This window comes from Periplaneta americana, chromosome 4 (genome assembly GCF_040183065.1).
Source record: "Periplaneta americana isolate PAMFEO1 chromosome 4, P.americana_PAMFEO1_priV1, whole genome shotgun sequence".
In the NCBI taxonomy this organism is placed as follows: domain Eukaryota; kingdom Metazoa; phylum Arthropoda; class Insecta; order Blattodea; family Blattidae; genus Periplaneta; species Periplaneta americana.
In genome coordinates, this window is record NC_091120.1 from 147,713,098 (window position 1) to 147,731,987 (window position 18,890).

The window sequence follows — 18,890 nt, forward strand, 5'->3', positions numbered from 1 at the left end:
AATGTAGGATGTAAAAGTCTCCAATAAAAAAACTAGCAAATCAAATGCAGCACGGAAAAGTCTCCAGTAAAAAACTAGCGAATCAAATGCAGCATAGAAAAGTCTTCAATAAAAAACTAGCAAATGAAATGCATAATGGAAAAATATCCAATAAAAAAAACTAGCAAATCAAATGTAGGATGTAAAAGTCTCCAATAAAAAAACTAGCAAATCAAATGCAGCACGGAAAAGTCTCCAGTAAAAAACTAGCAAATCAAATGCAGCATGGAAAAGTCTTCAATAAAAAAACTAGCAAATCAAATTCAGGATGGAAAAGTCTCCAATAAAAAAACTAGCAAATCAAATGTAGGATGGAAAAGTCTCCAATAAAAAAACTAGCAAATCAAATGCAGGATGGAAAAGTCTCCAATAAAAAACTAGCACATCAAATGCAGCACGGAAAAGCCTACAGTAAAAAACTAGCAAATCAAATGCAGAATGGAAAAGTCTCCAATAAAAAACTAGCAAATCAAATGCAGGATGGAAAAGTCTCCAATAAAAAACTAGCAAATCAAATGCAGGATGGAAAAGTCTCCAATAAAAAACTAGCAAATCAAATACAGAATGGAAAAGTCTCCAATAAAAAACTAGCAAATCAAGTGTAGGATGTAAAAGTCTCCAATAAAGAACTAACAAATCAAATGCAGGATGGAAAAGTCTCCAGTAAAAAACAAAACTAGCAAATCAAATACAGAATGGAAAAGTCTCCAATAAAAAAGCTAGCAAATCAAATTCAGAATGGAAAAGTCTCCAATAGAAAAACTAGCAAATCAAATGCAGCACGGAAAAGTCTCCAGTAAAAAACTAGCACATCAAATGTAGGATGGAAAAGTCTCCAATAAAAAACTAGCAAATCAAATGCAGGATGGAAAAATCTCCAATAAAAAACTAGCAAATCAAATACAGAATGGAAAAGTCTCCAATAAAAAACTAGCAAATCAAGTGTAGGATGTAAAAGTCTCCAATAAAGAACTAACAAATCAAATGCAGGATGGAAAAGTCTCCAGTAAAAAACAAAACTAGCAAATCAAATACAGAATGGAAAAGTCTCCAATAAAAAAACTAGCAAATCAAATTCAGAATGGAAAAGTCTCCAATAGAAAAACTAGCAAATCAAATGCAGCACGGAAAAGTCTCCAGTAAAAAACTAGCAAATCAAATGTAGGATGAAAAAGTCTCCAATAAAAAACTAGCAAATCAAATGCAGGATAGAAAAGTCTCCAATAAAAAACTAGCAGATAAAATGCAGCACGGAAAAGCCTCCAGTAAAAAAACTAGCAAATCAAATGCAGAATGGAAAAGTCTCCAATAAAAAACTAGCAAATCAAATGCAGGATGGAAAAGTCTCTAATAAAAAACTAGCAAATCAAATACAGAATGGAAAAGTCTCCAATAAAAAATTAGCAAATCAAATGCAGGATGGAAAAGTCTCCAATAAAAAACTAGCAAATCAAATGCAGGATGGAAAAGTCTCCAATAAAAAACTAGCAAATCAAATGCAGGATGGAAAAGTCTCCAGAGAGGATACCACCAAGCAGGAGACAGCGACAGCGACGGATGAATATGGATCTCATGGTGACAGATTTATTGATCCTCTCATAAAGAAAGGGTCTACTGATAGGTTATTTGATAAAATATATGGGGTTCAATAGTTGACGGTAACTTTCTAATGGGAGACTCACCAGTTACCTATCACAACGATGTGATAACTTGACTGGCGTTAAATACAAGGGCACCAAAGGCATATATACTCTACTGTTTCATGCCGATCCGGTCCCCAACAGTTAGGTTGAGATAGACTTGCTCAAATACAAACACATTTTACAGGATACCAATGCACACCGTACCGAGTACGATCCGCAAGGAGAACTTAGACACTCTAATACGAAGAAGTTTCAAAACATCATTCTGGCCTTATTTCAGAAACGAGGAGGGAATTGGAAAGTTTCTCTTCCTACCCATAAAATGGATATAAAATATTGGGATGATCCGAATGAAGTGGTAGAACGTTTTCACCTCCTCATGTCGTCACGTGGCGCTGGCAATTCCGCCTTGGACAAGGAGATCTATGAATAGAAGACGAGCTGCGTGAAGGAGAAGACATAGAATGAGTAAAGCAGGAATTGCGCGGGAACTTCATAAACCGGCCCGCAAAAATTTTCAAAGACGGCATGTCATCACGCGAGGGGCTTTTTGACCTTTTTCTGAGCGAGCTAATCGAACTTATTCCCTATGCTAGGCAGAACAACGGATTTAAATATATCTTCGTACTAATTGATGTGTATTCAAAATATGCTTGGACAAAGGACTTAAAGGGTAAAACTGGGAAAAGAACTAAGAAAAAGACTAATGAAGTGCTTTGTGTGGATTGTGGCATTATATGGGGCAGAAACTTGGACATTACGACGAAGTGAAGAGAAGCGACTAAAAGTATTTGATATGTGGATATGGAGAAGTATGGTGCGTGTGAAATGGACAAACAGAATAAGAAATGAAGCTGTGTTGGAAACAGTGGGTGAAAAAAGAATAATGTTGCAAATTATTAGAACGAGAAAGAATTGGTTGGGTCATTGGTTGAGAAGAAACTGCATACTGAAGGATGCACTGGAAAGAATGTTGAGCGGGAGAAGAGTTCTGGGTAGAAGAAGATATAAAATGATAGACGACATTTATATGGATCATATGAGGAGACAAAGAGGAGGGCAGAAATTAGGAAAGATTGGAGAATGCTGTGTTTGCAGTCAAAGACCTTCCCTGAGGCAGAACACGTGTGTGTGTGTGTGTGTACATGTATCTTGTTAAAATATTGTTTCATTTAACGACGCTCGCAACTGCCGAGGTTACATCAGCGTCGCTCGTGTGCCTGAATTTTATCCCGCAGGAGTTCTTTCACATGCCAGTAAATCTACTGACATCAGTCTGTCGCATTTAAGCACACTTAAATGCCATCGATCTGGCCCTGGATCGAACCCACAACCTCGGGCATAGAAGGTCAGCGCTATACCAATTGTGCCAACCAGGCCGACTACATGTATCTTTTGTTCCAGGAAAAGCTATATGAAGAGTTCGAGAGCATATTTGAAGGATCTGACCGCCCTCCAACGATGAAGGATCTGAATGAAATGAAATATTTGGAACGTGTTATCAAGGAAAGTTTAAGGTTGTATCCCAGTGTTCCCGCAATAAGCAGACAACTTGAAACTGATATTGAAATAGGTAAGTAGGCCTAACTCTTAAAAGTATTTAATAAAATTTAAATCTCACAAATTAAAATACACGTATGTAAGAGTGTACAAAAAGCAATAGATTAACTCTCTATATTCAGAATCATAAATGTAGTAAAACGTTATTTACGACAAAAGTTTTAAAAATTATCTTTTAATCATGAGAAGGAATGTTTGTGAAACGAGCTACATACCGAGTGAAGCAATCCCATGAGCGAAATAAATGACTTTAAACGTGTATGTATCGTATACTATTTTTTTAGACAGCCGACCGTTCTTTCTGGTATAGAAACAGTGCTGTACTCTGCCAAATCCTAATAGTCAAACATTATCACATTAAATGCAGGTACTAGTCTAATTCAGTGGTAGAACAGAAGTAGAGCATTAAGACTATAGATTGAGTAGTCCCCGGTTGGAATCCAGGTGCCCACTATTGTTTTAATACTTACATTTAATTATTTGTTTCGTATACTTATCGATAAAGTAGTTCAAAAAAGTAATTTTTAAAATTAGGCCTGCAATTGAAAGGTTCGGAACCATAGTGGGCAAAGCGCCATTTACTAAAACCGTAGAAAATAAGGGTTGAAATTAGTGCTGCTTATGATTAGGTTTTCTCCGGAGCGGTTGTTTCCGGTTACCTCCGATTGATGCCGCGCAGGTTGTATATGTGCTGTGGCGCAGACATACACTTTCCGCTGAGCATTGCTTTAATCGGATCAGGTAGTGATTCGAGTCCGCTGACGTCCGCGTATCTTTTAAAATAAGTTGTAATTTGATGTTGTTTATTCTCTCTTTTATGCTAATCTCTCTCTCTTTCTTCGGCTCTTTTTTTTCTTGTGTTGCTTAAAGTGCTACGTTAGCTGACAGATTTTTTTTATAGTTTTGAAATTCATAGTATGTGTGGAAAGGCGTATTAGTTTTATGACATTGATCAAATTCATAACATTCAATCTAACTGCAAAACTAACGCAGAAGTAAAGCTTTTCAGTAGCTAATGTAAACATTTATACTGTAGCTCTCCTAGAAACTTTCGTTTAATCGCAAACAGTGTTGTCAATTATTATTCTAATCGGTTTAGTTTAACGTAAAATATATTAATGGAGCTTCAGAATGGAACGAAAGAAACGTGGGCTATTAATGGGTTAAAGTTTACTGTCCAACATAATTTATTCAGATTCTTCACCGAACAGGATTGTGATTATTGTGTTAAAGGGTGTCAGCATTTGAACTGCCTCTTCTAAAACGCGCCACTCTTGCTCTGTAATAAAAATATAAGCGGATATCAACTTAAGGATAATTGTAAATCTATTATTACCACATGTTTCTTTAGTTTCATTCAGAAACTCAATATTTTAATCCAAACAGTAAAATATAGTCTAACAAATTGTCTAAACAGCAAAATATAACTCAAGCCGTCTTGTAAATATTTCATATGTTTTTTATTGCCTCGAAAGTTACGTTTTAGAGAAATTTCAGGACTTTTTCCTATTCTGTGGGCCTTTGGGAACAATAGCACTAAAACAATTTAAAAAGAAATCGTATCAAATGTTTTGCGTAATTGTTTTCATCAAGATCGCGATTGTGCGATCGCTTCAAATGGTCTAACAAATTCGAAGTTCCACCACCCTTAGATTAAATTCGCCCACAAAGTTTACAGTGTGCGACTTTATTATTACCTTCAGCTAAATTAAAGCATTTCCATGCGACGGACATGCGATTTGGTGTCATTTTATTCCACTCACAACTACAGTCAGTCCGTACGCGCCGGTCGTCCTTGAGCTAACTGTCGCTTCGCTCCGAATCACCGCATCCCTCTGTATGTCCCTGTTCCACTTACGGTAGTACCGGAGATCTCCGGAGGAGTGCTTTATTCGTAATCTCCGATTCCTCCGCGGTAGTAGTCACTCCGATGAGCAGCATTGGTTAAAATGGAGTTATTAGCATAATTCAATGAAAAAATATTGCAAGTAATATGAAGTATACACATTAAAACTAAATGATATGTCAATCTTTATTAAGCTATGGTATTCACTTAACTTTAACCCTTGCTTTCACCGTTTTTAATAAATGGCACTTGGCCCACTATGGTTCTGAACCCTTCAATTGTTTCAACCGCATTATTGTTCGGTTGAGATTACCACCGTGTGATATTAATAAATAGAACAGAAAATTTACTAAATATTATTAATATTGTAAACTTGGGATGAAATTGTAATGCTTATAGTGGAACTGTTAGAATTAATTTGTAATGAAAATTTCTTGTGCGGAGGAAGTAGTTAATTTACAATAATTTCATTATCAGCGGCATCAATTGTGCTATTCTTTTCGGCATGAAAGCAACGTTGGTGACATTGGAGTGCTATAATATACTACTTTTTAGTTTCAGTATCCAATGTTAAAATATAATGTAATTTTAACAAGAGGTGTCTAAAATTATTCTTTTTATACTGAAATTCATAAATATTCCATGTGTTTTACCAAATTTTAAATGTACAAATTTCAAGTTAGCTACATACCGTCACAATATATGAAGTCCATACATCATTGTTTGCAACTCTTTCAAGCCTCCTGTATCTTAAATTTTTGAACATTCGAAACTTGAAAGACAATTCTTAAACGCACTGAGATATCAAGAAATATTGATTTATGCATATTGACAATTTGTCATTTTCTCCATATTTTTGCAAAACTTTTTGATACGTTGAGACGTTTTGTCTGTCTTGAGCCACAAACATGGAGAAAATGAAGTTTATTAAATTGTTTCATATGAAGTTGATTTTTTTGAAATCTCCAGTCAGAAAATTTTGAGATAAATATATTTTCCTGTATTTTTCTTCGAATGTCCTCGGAGTTTTCAAGGATATCATGAATGTCTAATGTATATCAATAACATTTTCTTAATAGTATTTTGCAATTGTGAAAGACATATTTTCTGATATTATTCAGAAAATTTGCTTTTCAACAAATACTAGTAATGTTCCAGATTGTATTACTTTTTTTGATACCTTAACTGATATTGTTGAAGATATTATTTCATGTTTCCCTCCTGTGCCTTCGGTATAATAGGTACAATCATTCAATTTTATGTCCGAATTACTCGATTCGGATGTATTCCTGATGTTCTATATATTATGATCGACTAGAATGTGAAGATATTTTCTAGATGTTTTCAATTAGTAAAAATTTTCAGAATAATAAATTATACAAGGCGAGTCAAAAATATCTTCCCATTTTCAACTGTACATAAAATGGAAAATACTGAAGTCAAATATCAAACAGTAATATAAATTTATTTCTTATGGTATGCCATTTAATGCTTCAGTTCAGCTTCGCACACACTTTCAGATTCCATGTCAAGGACGTGTTTATACCCGCAAGACCATAAAATTGTGGATTGCGTCATTGCACTAAAACAAACCACCATTTGCACTTTCAAAAAGCTCCCGGGGGTAAAAGGCGGTCAGAGCGTGGTGCCGACCACACCACCTCATTCTAGTGCCGAGGTCATGGAAAGCACGGGGCTCCACCATGCTCCCTAAATGCCTTCATGGCATGTTACGGGGATATCTTTACCTTTTACCTTTTATGGGCCAATAATTCCGAACTCTGCGACAGCACACCAGACAGTGACGCGTTCATTATGAAGCGGTCGTATGTTGATCTCTTTCGAATTTTGCTCTTTTCAATACCGGACGTTCTGTTTATTTACATCCAAACAAATGAAAATATGCTTCGTCTGACATTAACAGAAGAATATTGTAGCACAGGATTTATAGAAACTGTTAGCAAATTTCAGACGATTTCCCATATTACAATCTTTAAGTTCGTGGACCATTAACATTTTGAACGGATGAAAGTTAAGATCCTGTTGCAAAATTCTTCTAAAGCTGCGATTACTTAATTGCAAAGCTGCTGCATGTTTTTTCGCCGAACGTTGTGGGCTCCTTACGAATGCTTGACGCACAATTCAACTGTTTTGTGGAGATCGGACTGATCTTGGTCACCCTGGTGGTTTCTGTTTTATTGCTGAAGCCGTTTTAGTAAATGATGCAATCCACTATTTTATGGTCTTGCGGCTAGGAACACTTCCTTAACGTGGAATCTGAAAGTGTGTGCTGAACAGAACTGAAAGATAAAATGGCATACCATAAGGAATAAATTATTATTACTGTTTGATATTTGACTTCAAGATTTTCCATTTTATTTGCAGTTGAAAATGGGGAGATATTTCTGCACCACCCTGTAAAATTAAAAATAATTAATATGAAGTTTGTTGAAATTTAACGATCAGGAAATGACATATATATATATATATGTATATATATATATATATATATATATATATATATATATATATATATATATATATATATATTTGTAAAAGCAGCAACAGGACGAAAAACAGTTTTTTTAATTTTATTTTATAACTTTTCACTTATCAAGTATTTCTTCTGTTACAGGTGGTTTCGTTATACCTACAGGTATGGCTATCGACATAAACATACATGCTATCCACATGAATCCAAAAAATTTTCCAAATCCCTCCAAATTCGATCCTGATAACTTTTTACCAGAAAGAATAATGAAACGACATCCTTTTGCTTATATTCCTTTCAGTGCAGGCTCTAGAAACTGCATTGGGCAAAAGTTCGCAATGCTAGAACTAAAAGGAATGTTATCATACGTGTTACGTAACTATAAAGTAATCTCTCTGGATAAGAGGGAAGATGTGAGAATGTTGAATACACTCGTTTTGAAATCGAACACGGGCATCAGAATGTCCATAATAAGGAGGAAGCCAAGTGTGTAAGACTTCACTGGAAATGTAATCATATTGATGTAACAAATCACTAATACAAAATATAATATTGGAGGTGTACATAATTAAGACTAAACTATTTTTGGTTTATGTAGAATGTAGGGAATTGCAATAACTAATGTTAAACATACGTACAGAATGTCAAAAATAATGTAAGTTAAACTAATATGTTAATAAATGCAATATTCGATTCTAAATATTTATTTTGATCCAGAAGTATAATATGAGCAAAAATTATATTAATTAAAATTATAATAATGAATGCTAAATTGAAGGGTTCAGAGCCATAGTAGCCCAAGCGTCATTTATTAAACACGGAGAAAGTAATAGCTAAAGATAAGTGAATACCAAAGTTTAATGAAGATTAACATATCGTTTAGTTTTATTGTTTATACTTAATATTACTTGCTACATATTTCCATTGAATTATGGTAATAACTTAATTTTAACCCTTGTTATCTACGTCTTTAATACATGGCGCTTGGCCGACTATGGTTCTGAACCCTTCGATTACAAAATTCTGAAGAAAATATGTACTGGAACGGTTGTATGTCACAGCTTAATTACCTTGAAGAATAAGAAACAAAAAGATCTTTCTTGTCAAAGTAACTATGCGAAAGACAACACATTTATTACATGTACGAAATGTAAATTTATCACAGTACATTTGCACTGAGTTCGCAATTCAAATTGTATTACTTTGTAAGATAGCTGAGTGCAAATCGTATCAATAGTACCAGGGCATTCGATAAGTAATGGTAACAATGCCGTAAATCAGTGCTGCTAGCGGTGACCATTGAAATCTTGTACTACGTAATAGAGCAGCGATTGTTTAAAAAATCTGCAGTATTGAAATTCTCGAAGTTGGCGTTTTGTAAATACGGTGGCTGTGTCTGATTTGTAGTAAACAATAGAGCCCTAAAAGTACTAAATAAAGGTGCTTCGTAAAAATCCAAGTTGCAAGAGAAAAACATGCAACACAGTGGTTTAGGGTATTATCAAGAAGCCTGTGGAAGAGAAGTCCTAATATACTGAACTATTGCAAGATGTGTAGAAGCAAGGCATTCGCTTTCAATCAAGAGTTGACATCCGAAGAACTTTAGATTGATCAGTGAGAGAAATATCCAGAAATGCTGCTGCAGATGGAGTCCGCCTTTTTCCAAGAATTTGGTAATGTATTGTTGAGATGGCACGAGACTATATTTGAAGTATGTAATATGAAAACTGACCTGAATAAATTTTGTGTGAAACAGTAACTATGTTGCTCTTACTTTTCGAATATAACATATAATATTAACAAGAGGATTAATTCAGGATATTCCTAAAGTAAGAGTTATTTAAATGTATGGATCCCAGGAAAAAACAATTCATTAAAATTCAGAATGAAGTGCAACATTATCCAGAGTTTCTTAACGAAAACATCTTAATAGCTCAGTGGTGGATGTAATAATAATATTACTGAACTTGACCTTGGTATATTGATGTTCGTGAAGTCAAGGCACGTCATAGTAACGAAAACAAAAATAAAATATGATTATGATTTTGAAATTAATATAATAATAGCAATAATAATAATAATAATAATAATAATAATAATAATAATAATAATAATAATAATAATAATAATGGTGATGGTGGTGGTGGTAATAAAATATATTCACGGCTACGTTGTAGTTAGACCAATTACTGTTACTAAACCATAGAAAGTAAAGAGAATTAGCGGTGTGCCTTACAAAATGCAGAAGTTTCATAATTAATATAATGGTACAGCTTTCCAATATTGTATAAATTAAGTGTCATTTATTTAACATTTTATATCTCCGTGTCTCTGAATTCTAGTGAAATGAAATTTGGCATACTTACAAAACAATCCTTGTGATTTATTGTATATTTATAATATTTATAAATATTTAATAAATAAATAAGTAAATAAATAAACAAATAAGTAAATGAACAAATAAATAAACAAGAAAATATACTTACGGTCTTACTAATAAAAACTCTATATACAGACGTTTAACTGTCTTATACTTATACAATAAGTAGCTCGTTTATACGTCGTGTGTAAATTCCTTACTAATAATCACTACATACGTCGTGTATAACAGTATAACTGTTACACAGCTACGTCATAGTTTTGTCATTACTTCGTTACGAAAGGTAATAGAATATCTGAGGTTCTCTATTGCATCCGGTAGAGCGCTCTAGTGTGGCGTGTTCAATCTATCGATAGTACAACTGGCTCTAACCGATTACCACACTATAATTTTGTCAAAGAGTACAAGCTACAGCAATATTATTCTAATAATTCTATGATCTTTGGTTTGTTCTTCTGTGGTTACAAAGTAAACATCATCACAAAATGACAGTCGATATGAACAGCTGCTAGAGGGGCTGCCATTTTTTCCCTATATACAGCGCTTAAACAAATGGTTTCGTGTATATAACTACTGCAAAGCAATTCCCATTGTATAGTTACAGCTTGTTTATACGTCCATAGCTTATTCACGGTTTATTAGTAACGTTTTCTGTTTCAACTCTGCATAAGCCTCGTATAAAAACTATACACGGTTTATTAGTAAGACTGTTAATAAATAAATAAATAAACTAATAAGTAAGTATAAGAATAAATGAGTGCATAAATCGATGAATAAATGACTGAATGTATAAATGGATAAATCAGTGAATAAATTAATGGATAAATGAATGAGTATATGACTGAATGGATAAATAATTAAATTAGTTAATAAGCAATTGAATAAACAAATTAACTAGCGAATGAAAAAATAAATAAACAAGCTACAAGGCTGGCTGGCATACAGGCAGGCAGGCAAACATACCAATAAATCAACAAGAAACAAATAAATAACTTACATTAATTAAACTTGAATGACCTTGTTGATAGCATGGGCTAAGACACACACCCGAACAGAATATTATATTACCGACCTTTGGACGACCAAGAGTAAGGTGACAATGAAGTCGGAACACGTTTATAATACCTGAACCATGATTGTAGGATGATGGTGATGATGATGATGATAATGATGATGACGATGATGGTGATGTATCTTTTCCAGTCAAACTAACTCGTAGATAGTAAATACAAGCTGGTTATAATTAAACTGACGATGTTGAGTGTGGCATAGCACAGGACTCTAATGATCGTAGGAGTGTGAAACCTCGTAAATATGCTAATTAACCAATGCGCTCGCGAATTATGCCAAAAAAAAAATAATTATTTCCAAGTCTCGCCACCAGGTATAATATGGCGCTGTACGCAGTCAAAACGTGCAATTGTCTGTAACTCTGACGTCAGTATGTTCTTCCGCGTGGCTTGCGAAAGATACTGGCTCCGGTCCGCTTCGATTAGCTGATAACGGTAGTCTATGCCTGCCTGATTCATCACTCATGTAAGTGTATAACGTAGCGCGGCAAGATGTTTCTTTTACTTACAGTAATTAATATTCTGGATTATATTTAGTGACACAAATTAGTGGAAAGTGTTAACGTATAGTTACTACCATATACTATTAAGTTTCAGTTTTCTTCCAGTCATATTATACAGTATAATAATGCTACCATTTGTGGATTAACATCGTCTTGTTCTGGCGGTAATTTCGTAACGGTCTGCACAACAGTGATACATTAATTTGGTCAGGTTTCGGTCCCCTACGGCCACTTCCAACGGACTCCTAACGAATATTCACACGTTTATCACTGGGATTGTGGCGCTGGAAATCAATTTAGAACAAATTTCAATTTTTATTGTACAATATAAATGCAATTATCACAACAATGACACAATAATTCTTGCAGATAACACAGAAACAACTTCGGAAACGTAATTAACAGATTCGCAGTTTCACTTCACTTCCACTAAATGACTCTTGAGTTCCAGCAAGTAGGCTATAGGCGTAGCAGGGATGCCAATATCGGCAAACGAAATGAAACTGTGAGAAATGTTACAACAGGTGTGCTAAACGTTAGGAATGTTACAATAGGTGTGTAGCACGTTAGATTAGGTTAGTTTAGGTTAGGTTAGGTTAGATTAGATTAGGTTTTGCTAGGTGTGTAAGATAATATGAATGGTTACCACAGTTGGCGACACTGCAATCATTCTCCCACTCCACCTCAAACAACGTCCAACGACGGAATATGGCCGCCTTCTTCCTTCAAGTATGACGATTTTTCTATATAAGTAAGGAACCTATTTAGAGCGGGTTGGGTGGAACCACAGCTCTCCCAGTGATCACATCGAGTTTCTACTACTCCACACTACAAAACTAAGGTATTTTCAGTGTTTGTTTTTAATTCCCAATACTGACAATACATGACTGAAGCTTCACCCAAGTTAGTGTTTGTTTTCATTGTGTAGTGAAGTGATTTTTTCTCCTGTATATATGCATATATACGAATTCATAACCTTTTGCCGGCAATTTCGTAACGGCCTGCACAACAGTGATGAATTACTGTATTTTCTCGTTTGGTTTTCGTAGATATAGTAAAGTTTATATATTGTGTGTGTGTGAAATTGCATAGTTTAATTTATCGTTTGTTTTAAGTGTTTAGTGAAGTGATTTTTTAATTCTGTGTAGCCTGTCAACGAATTCATAACCTATTTTTGTCATCAACGTGGCGGATACAAAGGTAATGTAACTTAATTTTTTTTTCTTTTAGGTGTACAAAAATTTGAAAATGTCTCGACATTGTAGTGTGTTTGGTTGTCGTTCAAATTATACAGAAGCTAAAAAAACTTCGACATTTTCACTACCAAAAGATGAAAACCGTCGTAAGGCCTGGCTAAGAAATATTCCAACAAATTTTTCAAAATTAAAAAATCCCGTCGTCTGCATAAAACATTTTGAGGAATCATGTATCATAAGAATAGACAAAATTAGTACATTAAAGGGAGAATTGATAGAATATCCAAGAAAAATATCTAAGCTTACAGAAAATGCTGTGCCAACTATATTTCCTTACACACCATCCTACTGTTCTAAAACTATTCCTAAAGTAAAACGTCTTGCTGATATAGAAGACGAACATTTGGACCAGGCTATTCGAGCAAATATTGAATCAAATAAACAATATACTGAACCTGATTCTATAAACGATATAAGTGACATTCTTTCATTTCTCAATTCACGGCAAATACATTCCAGTAAGTGGATAGTAATTAAGGATGAGGGAAAGATTCATATTTGTCTGCTGGGTATCAATAAAGGGACACCATGTGTCGCAGCCTTCATAACAGTGAAAGACGACTTAACTCTTAATGTTAAAATGGAAAACGTTTGTCTGCTTAATGCTTTAAGTAAAATCAATAAATTAAGCTCTTTAAATGTTTTGGACAGTATTATATTACAGATTGAAAATGGTGAAATAATGCCTACAGTTAAAGATAAAGTAGATTCTGCTGTACAATTATTAAAGACTTTAGCAATTTATGATGAAAATGAACACTTGAAATTTATTGTAGAGGAATTAAATCTGTCACAGACTCCAAAACATAACATACATTATGATAGCAAAAGTATGATACTAGCTTCCACTCTTTATGTTCACTCTTCATCTACTTACAATGCATTAAGAAAGTGTCAGTTATTAATTTTACCACACCCATGTACCCTGCAAAAACTAATTTCTTCTTTTGAATTGTCACTGGAAACCAGGTCCTACTTGGAAAACAGAATTAAACACTTGAAAGAGCATGAACTGTTAGTGTCTTTGGCGATGGATGAAATATATATACAGCCTCAACTCTCATATAAGGATGGTGATATTTATGGAAGTAGTAATTCTTGTGCTCAGAAATGTGCCAAAACAGCTCAAGTCTTTATGTTATCCTACCTCATATCTAAATATGTAGATGTGGTGGCCATTATACCAGTTATTATTATGACAAACGAACAATTGAAGTCTTTCTTACTGATCTTTTGAACATGTTGGAAAGAACTGGTTTTAAAGTTGTTAGTTTGATAGCAGACAACAACATTGTAAACAGAAAGGCATATGAACTTATGGCACCAAATAAAATTTTGCGGCATAGCATTGTCCATCCAGTAGACTCATCCCGAAGGCTCTGTTCATATTTTGAAATGCATTAGAAACAATTTGAAACGAAAAAAATATATAAACAAGACCTTGCATTTTCCTGACATGGACGACCACTCTAATATACTACCAGCGTAATACAGGCATTTAGAATTAGTGTATGAGAAAGAAAAAGAATGTCTTGTTAAGTATGGACATACACTTTCCACCAAGGTGTTATATGAATCAGCAACACGGAAACAAAATGTGAGCTTGGCATTGAAAATTTTCAATGATAATAATATTGTGGCGTTGAAACATGCCGCAAAAGATGTTCCTGATTTTCTTGAACATATAAAAATCAGACTGCAATTTTCCTTAACATTAATGTTAACTGGTGGAAAATTGTTGATGTTAAGAGTGTGTTTGAAGGGAAAAGATTTAACGATCCTTACAGGGAGGCAATAAAAAATCCAGCAGATATGCAGTATCAATTCCTAAATAAAATGTGTCATTGGTTGAAAATCTGGAGACTGTCTGTTCCATCAGCAAATGCTTTGTCTCCTCAGACATTTCAGTCCTTGATTACAACACTTGAATCCTTCCTTGAAATTATTCCATATCTATTTGAGAAATATGGAATTGATTATATTTTGCTAAGCAAATTTCAGAGTGATAATTTGGAGAGTTATTTTGGATCCTACAGACAATTAATTGGTACAAATTACTACATCACTTACCTACAAGTCCTAAAGAATGAGAGAAAATTGAAGTTTAAAAATGCTGTCCTGTTTGCTACTCAAAATGTTGATGTAAACTTAAAAGAATTCATACCAACTCAACAAAATTACGACAGTGATATTGACCTAAGCAGCTTTTCAGATATTGTGGACCAGGACTTTGAAATGGATGTCATTCCACGAAACCAGTTACGTTATATTTATGCACGACGCCAGTTCAGGATTAAAAGTTGGTATTGATTTTGTCCCTGAAATTTGTTAAAAGTAGCCAGATCTAGTGACAAAGTCGCTAAATTAACAAAACTGCAGCAACGGTTGTCACAATTCAGTTCCATACACGGCCGACTTGATGCTAGCTTCGCTTCACCTTTAAAAGCAAAGGAAGCATCAAGTCGGCCGTGTTCCATAACATCGAGTATATTGTAACATGTAACAGCAAGTATTTTGTATAACAGGTACAGTACTAATAGTATGTAATGTAACAGTGGTGTTTTGGAACAGGCAGTTACATTATTTTACAGTCATAACTCATAATGTAGTTCCATAACATCGAGTATTTTTTGTAACAGCAAGCATTTTGTATAACAGGAGTATTTAATGTAACAGAGGTATTTTGGAACAGGCCAGTGAGCATAGAGCTCACTGGAAGAGCCACGTACTACTAGTACGTAATGTAACAGCGGTATTTAGGAACATGTACGTACGTACGACTGCAGTACGATGTCATAATGAGTCGAGATGTGAATTCCTGAAAATGAAATCTTTTCTAATGCTACATTGAATTCGTAGATCAGGTTTGTTCGAAGCAGGAAATGTAATGTAATTTTAAATTATTTGTAAATTGGTCACGAAATCGAAATGGATCCCAGTGGTAAATAAAACCTAACCTATTCTTCCTCTTCTGCTTAGCTGAAGGTCACAGTAGTGTTCAATTTCTCCAAAAATGCGTAAATAAAAGCTATAATCATTTCGGCCGTGCTAAAATTCATATTAATAATGTACCGCCATGAAGAATAATCTCATTGTAATGAAATATGAAAATTTACCGTTGTACTTTTTTTTAAACAAAAGAATTTCAATAATACAGTATGTTTCAACAGACTTTAGTTTAATTTCAAGAATTGGTAATGAAACTAAAACTGTAAAATATTTGGAAATAAAACATAACCTATATACTGTATTTTCATCTCCCTTGATAAAATTCACAATGTAGTTACTATAATATAGACATTATTTTATTTGATAGAATCCTATACTCAATTAACAACAGTTCCAAGATAATGTGTACATTTTTTAAAGACGATCTTCGTATCTTTACTATTTATCTTTTACTTTAGTTTCCAATCTTCAATTTAATACATACAGTCAATTTTCCAACTAGAATACAAAAAGGATCGATTTCTGCAATTGATAATATAATTATAAGGAAAGATAGATTAGAGAGTTACCGGACAGTTCCCATTATAAATGGTTTCAGACCATGATGCTCAACTAATAAGAATAAACGATAGCATTCCTGCATCAAAACACCCGAATAAATTTAGGTTAAGGGTCATGAAGAATCTTTAAAGGACTTCGAACCAAAACTAAAAAATGAAACATGGGAATCAGTATATGATAATGGTGATATGAATAGTAAATTCAATGTGTTTCATAATACATTCTTAAATATCTTTGAATCCAGTTTTCTTGTAAAGTACAAAAATTCTCAAACATCTAAAAACAATTGGATTACATAAGGCATACAAATCTTTTGTAAAACTAAGAGGTCCCTCTATATTCAAAGTAGAAATAGTAATGACCCCAAATTAATAGGTCACTTTAAAAAGTACTCTAAAATATTACACAAAGTAATCTTAAAAGCCAAAGAACTTTACTATAACGGTATTAATCTAAACTCGAATAATAAAATCAGAACAACTTGGAACATAATAAAAAAAAAGTGGAAAGTTTAAAAGTAAAAAACAAGGTTACACTCTTGTAACAGATAATAGAAAAACATCAGATAGAACAAAAGTTGCGAACATATTCAGCAATCATTTTCTCTCAATAACTGATAACCTAAACATCCCACAGAATAATAATAATAATAATAATAATAATAATAATAATAATAATAATAATAATAATAATGCCATCGATTGTTTGAAAATATCTATTCCTGGAACTTTCCCAAATATTCAAATTTTTCCAACAAATTCACGAGAAATAATTACAATTCTAAAGCAATTTAAAATCTAAAAATTCCTCGGGATATGATGAAATTACTAGTAAAATATTAAAAGCCAGTTCACAAATAATAGCCAAGCCCCTGTCTTATTTATGTAACTTTTCAATGTTTAATGGTGTATTTCCAGAGCGACTGATATATTCAGTTGTTATTCCTTTATTCAAGAAAGAGGACAGAACCTCGCCCGAAAACTACAGGCCCATATCCCTTCTACCAGTCTTCTCAAAGGTCTTCGAAAAAGTTATATATAAGAGAGTATATCATCATCTTGATAGATACAACATTCTCATTCCGGAACAATTTGGATTCGGAAAGAATAAATCAACTGAACAAGCGACGTTTAATTTAACTGATAAAATTCTGGAAGCTATTAATAAAAATTACAAGTAGGAGGGCTATACTGTGATCTCTCCAAAGCTTTTGATTGTGTTAACCATAGAATTCTACTACAAAAATTAGAATACTATGGTATTAAAGGCATAGCATATCAGTGGTTTGAGTAATATCTCCTAAAGAGAAAAAAAAGTTGAAATCAACGCATTTAATAACTCCTTTAAATCTACTTCAACATGGGGAAATGTTCATACAGGGGTCCCACAAGGATCTTTACTAGGGCCTCTTCTTTTTCTAATTTTTATAAATGACCTTGGCCCCATAATAAAAGGAATAGGTTAGCCTATGCAGATGACACAAGTATCATAATTACAGGCAAGAACTTTGCCACATTCAAATATAAAACAGAAATAATTCTCCTTAAAATTTATAACTGGTTTACAACCAATAAACTAGCATTATACATTAATAAAACTAACATAATTCAATTTAAAGCCACTTCAAATTTAATCTCTGAAACATTGGGCACAACTATCAACAATACACCTCTACTAGAAACATCAACAACCTAATTTCTTGGTTTGCATATTAATAATACAGTAAATTGGAAAAATCATATCAAAGAAATAACCCCCAAACTTAGCTCAGCATGCTTCGCAATTGGGTCGTTACAACAATTTCTAAACAGCAGTATCTTAAAGACAATGTATTTTGCCTATTTTCATTCCATTATGTCCTACGGAATAATATATTTTGGGGAAATTCTGGAGATAGCAAAAATATAGTCCTATTACAATAAAAGAGCCATTAGAGTACTAGTTGGAGCAAAGGCTAGAGAATCATGTAGATTATTTAAAAAAAAAATTAGAAATTCTAACCTTAAGAAATCAATACATATACTCTACAATAAATTTCCTCTTATGTAATAAAGAAAATTTTCTAACTACTCAGCCATACATAGTATAAATACCCGCAGAAGGAATGATTTTCATACGCCATCATAAAATTTATCATGCTTTCAAAGGGGAGTACGTTACATGGCGATAAAAATGATCAATAGTCTTCCTGAAGACATTAAGAATTATAGCCAAAACCCTGCACTATTTAAGGTAAAACTAAAAAATTACTTAATATCTCACACTTTCTATTCTGTAGATGAATTCCTGACATTTCACAGTATTGTGTAAATATTAAATGGTAAACATATTACATTGTATAAAATACTATTTCTATTAAAGTATTAATTCTGTACATATTTCATATTTGCATTTTATATATATTGAATTTTATTGTTAAACGTAAGAATTGGACATGTTCTTTATTCTATGCAATAAAGCAAATGCACGAATATTATGGAACGAATAAATCTATCTATCTATCTATCTATCTATCTATCTATCTATCTATCTATCTATCTATCTATCTATCTATCTATCTATCTATCTATCTATCTATCTATCTATCTATCT

General features: G+C 33.4%; 2 protein-coding genes across 2 annotated transcripts in view; both read left to right on the forward strand.

Annotated features, from left to right (window-relative positions):
- LOC138698296 (cytochrome P450 4C1-like) overlaps positions 1 to 8,279 on the forward strand; it is a 58,093-nt gene extending 49,814 nt beyond the window's left edge. The window contains exons 10-11 of the mRNA XM_069824100.1: positions 3,087 to 3,255; positions 7,724 to 8,279. Of these exons, the coding sequence (XP_069680201.1) occupies positions 3,087 to 3,255; positions 7,724 to 8,073 (519 nt within the window). The 3' untranslated portion in view covers positions 8,074 to 8,279. The remainder of the gene's footprint in view (positions 1 to 3,086; positions 3,256 to 7,723) is intronic.
- Positions 8,280 to 11,391: 3,112 nt separating this feature from the next.
- LOC138698957 (cytochrome P450 4C1-like) overlaps positions 11,392 to 18,890 on the forward strand; it is a 51,635-nt gene continuing 44,136 nt past the window's right edge. Inside the window, exon 1 of the mRNA XM_069825151.1 lies at positions 11,392 to 11,495. The gene's annotated coding sequence lies outside the window, so the exon portion shown is untranslated. The remainder of the gene's footprint in view (positions 11,496 to 18,890) is intronic.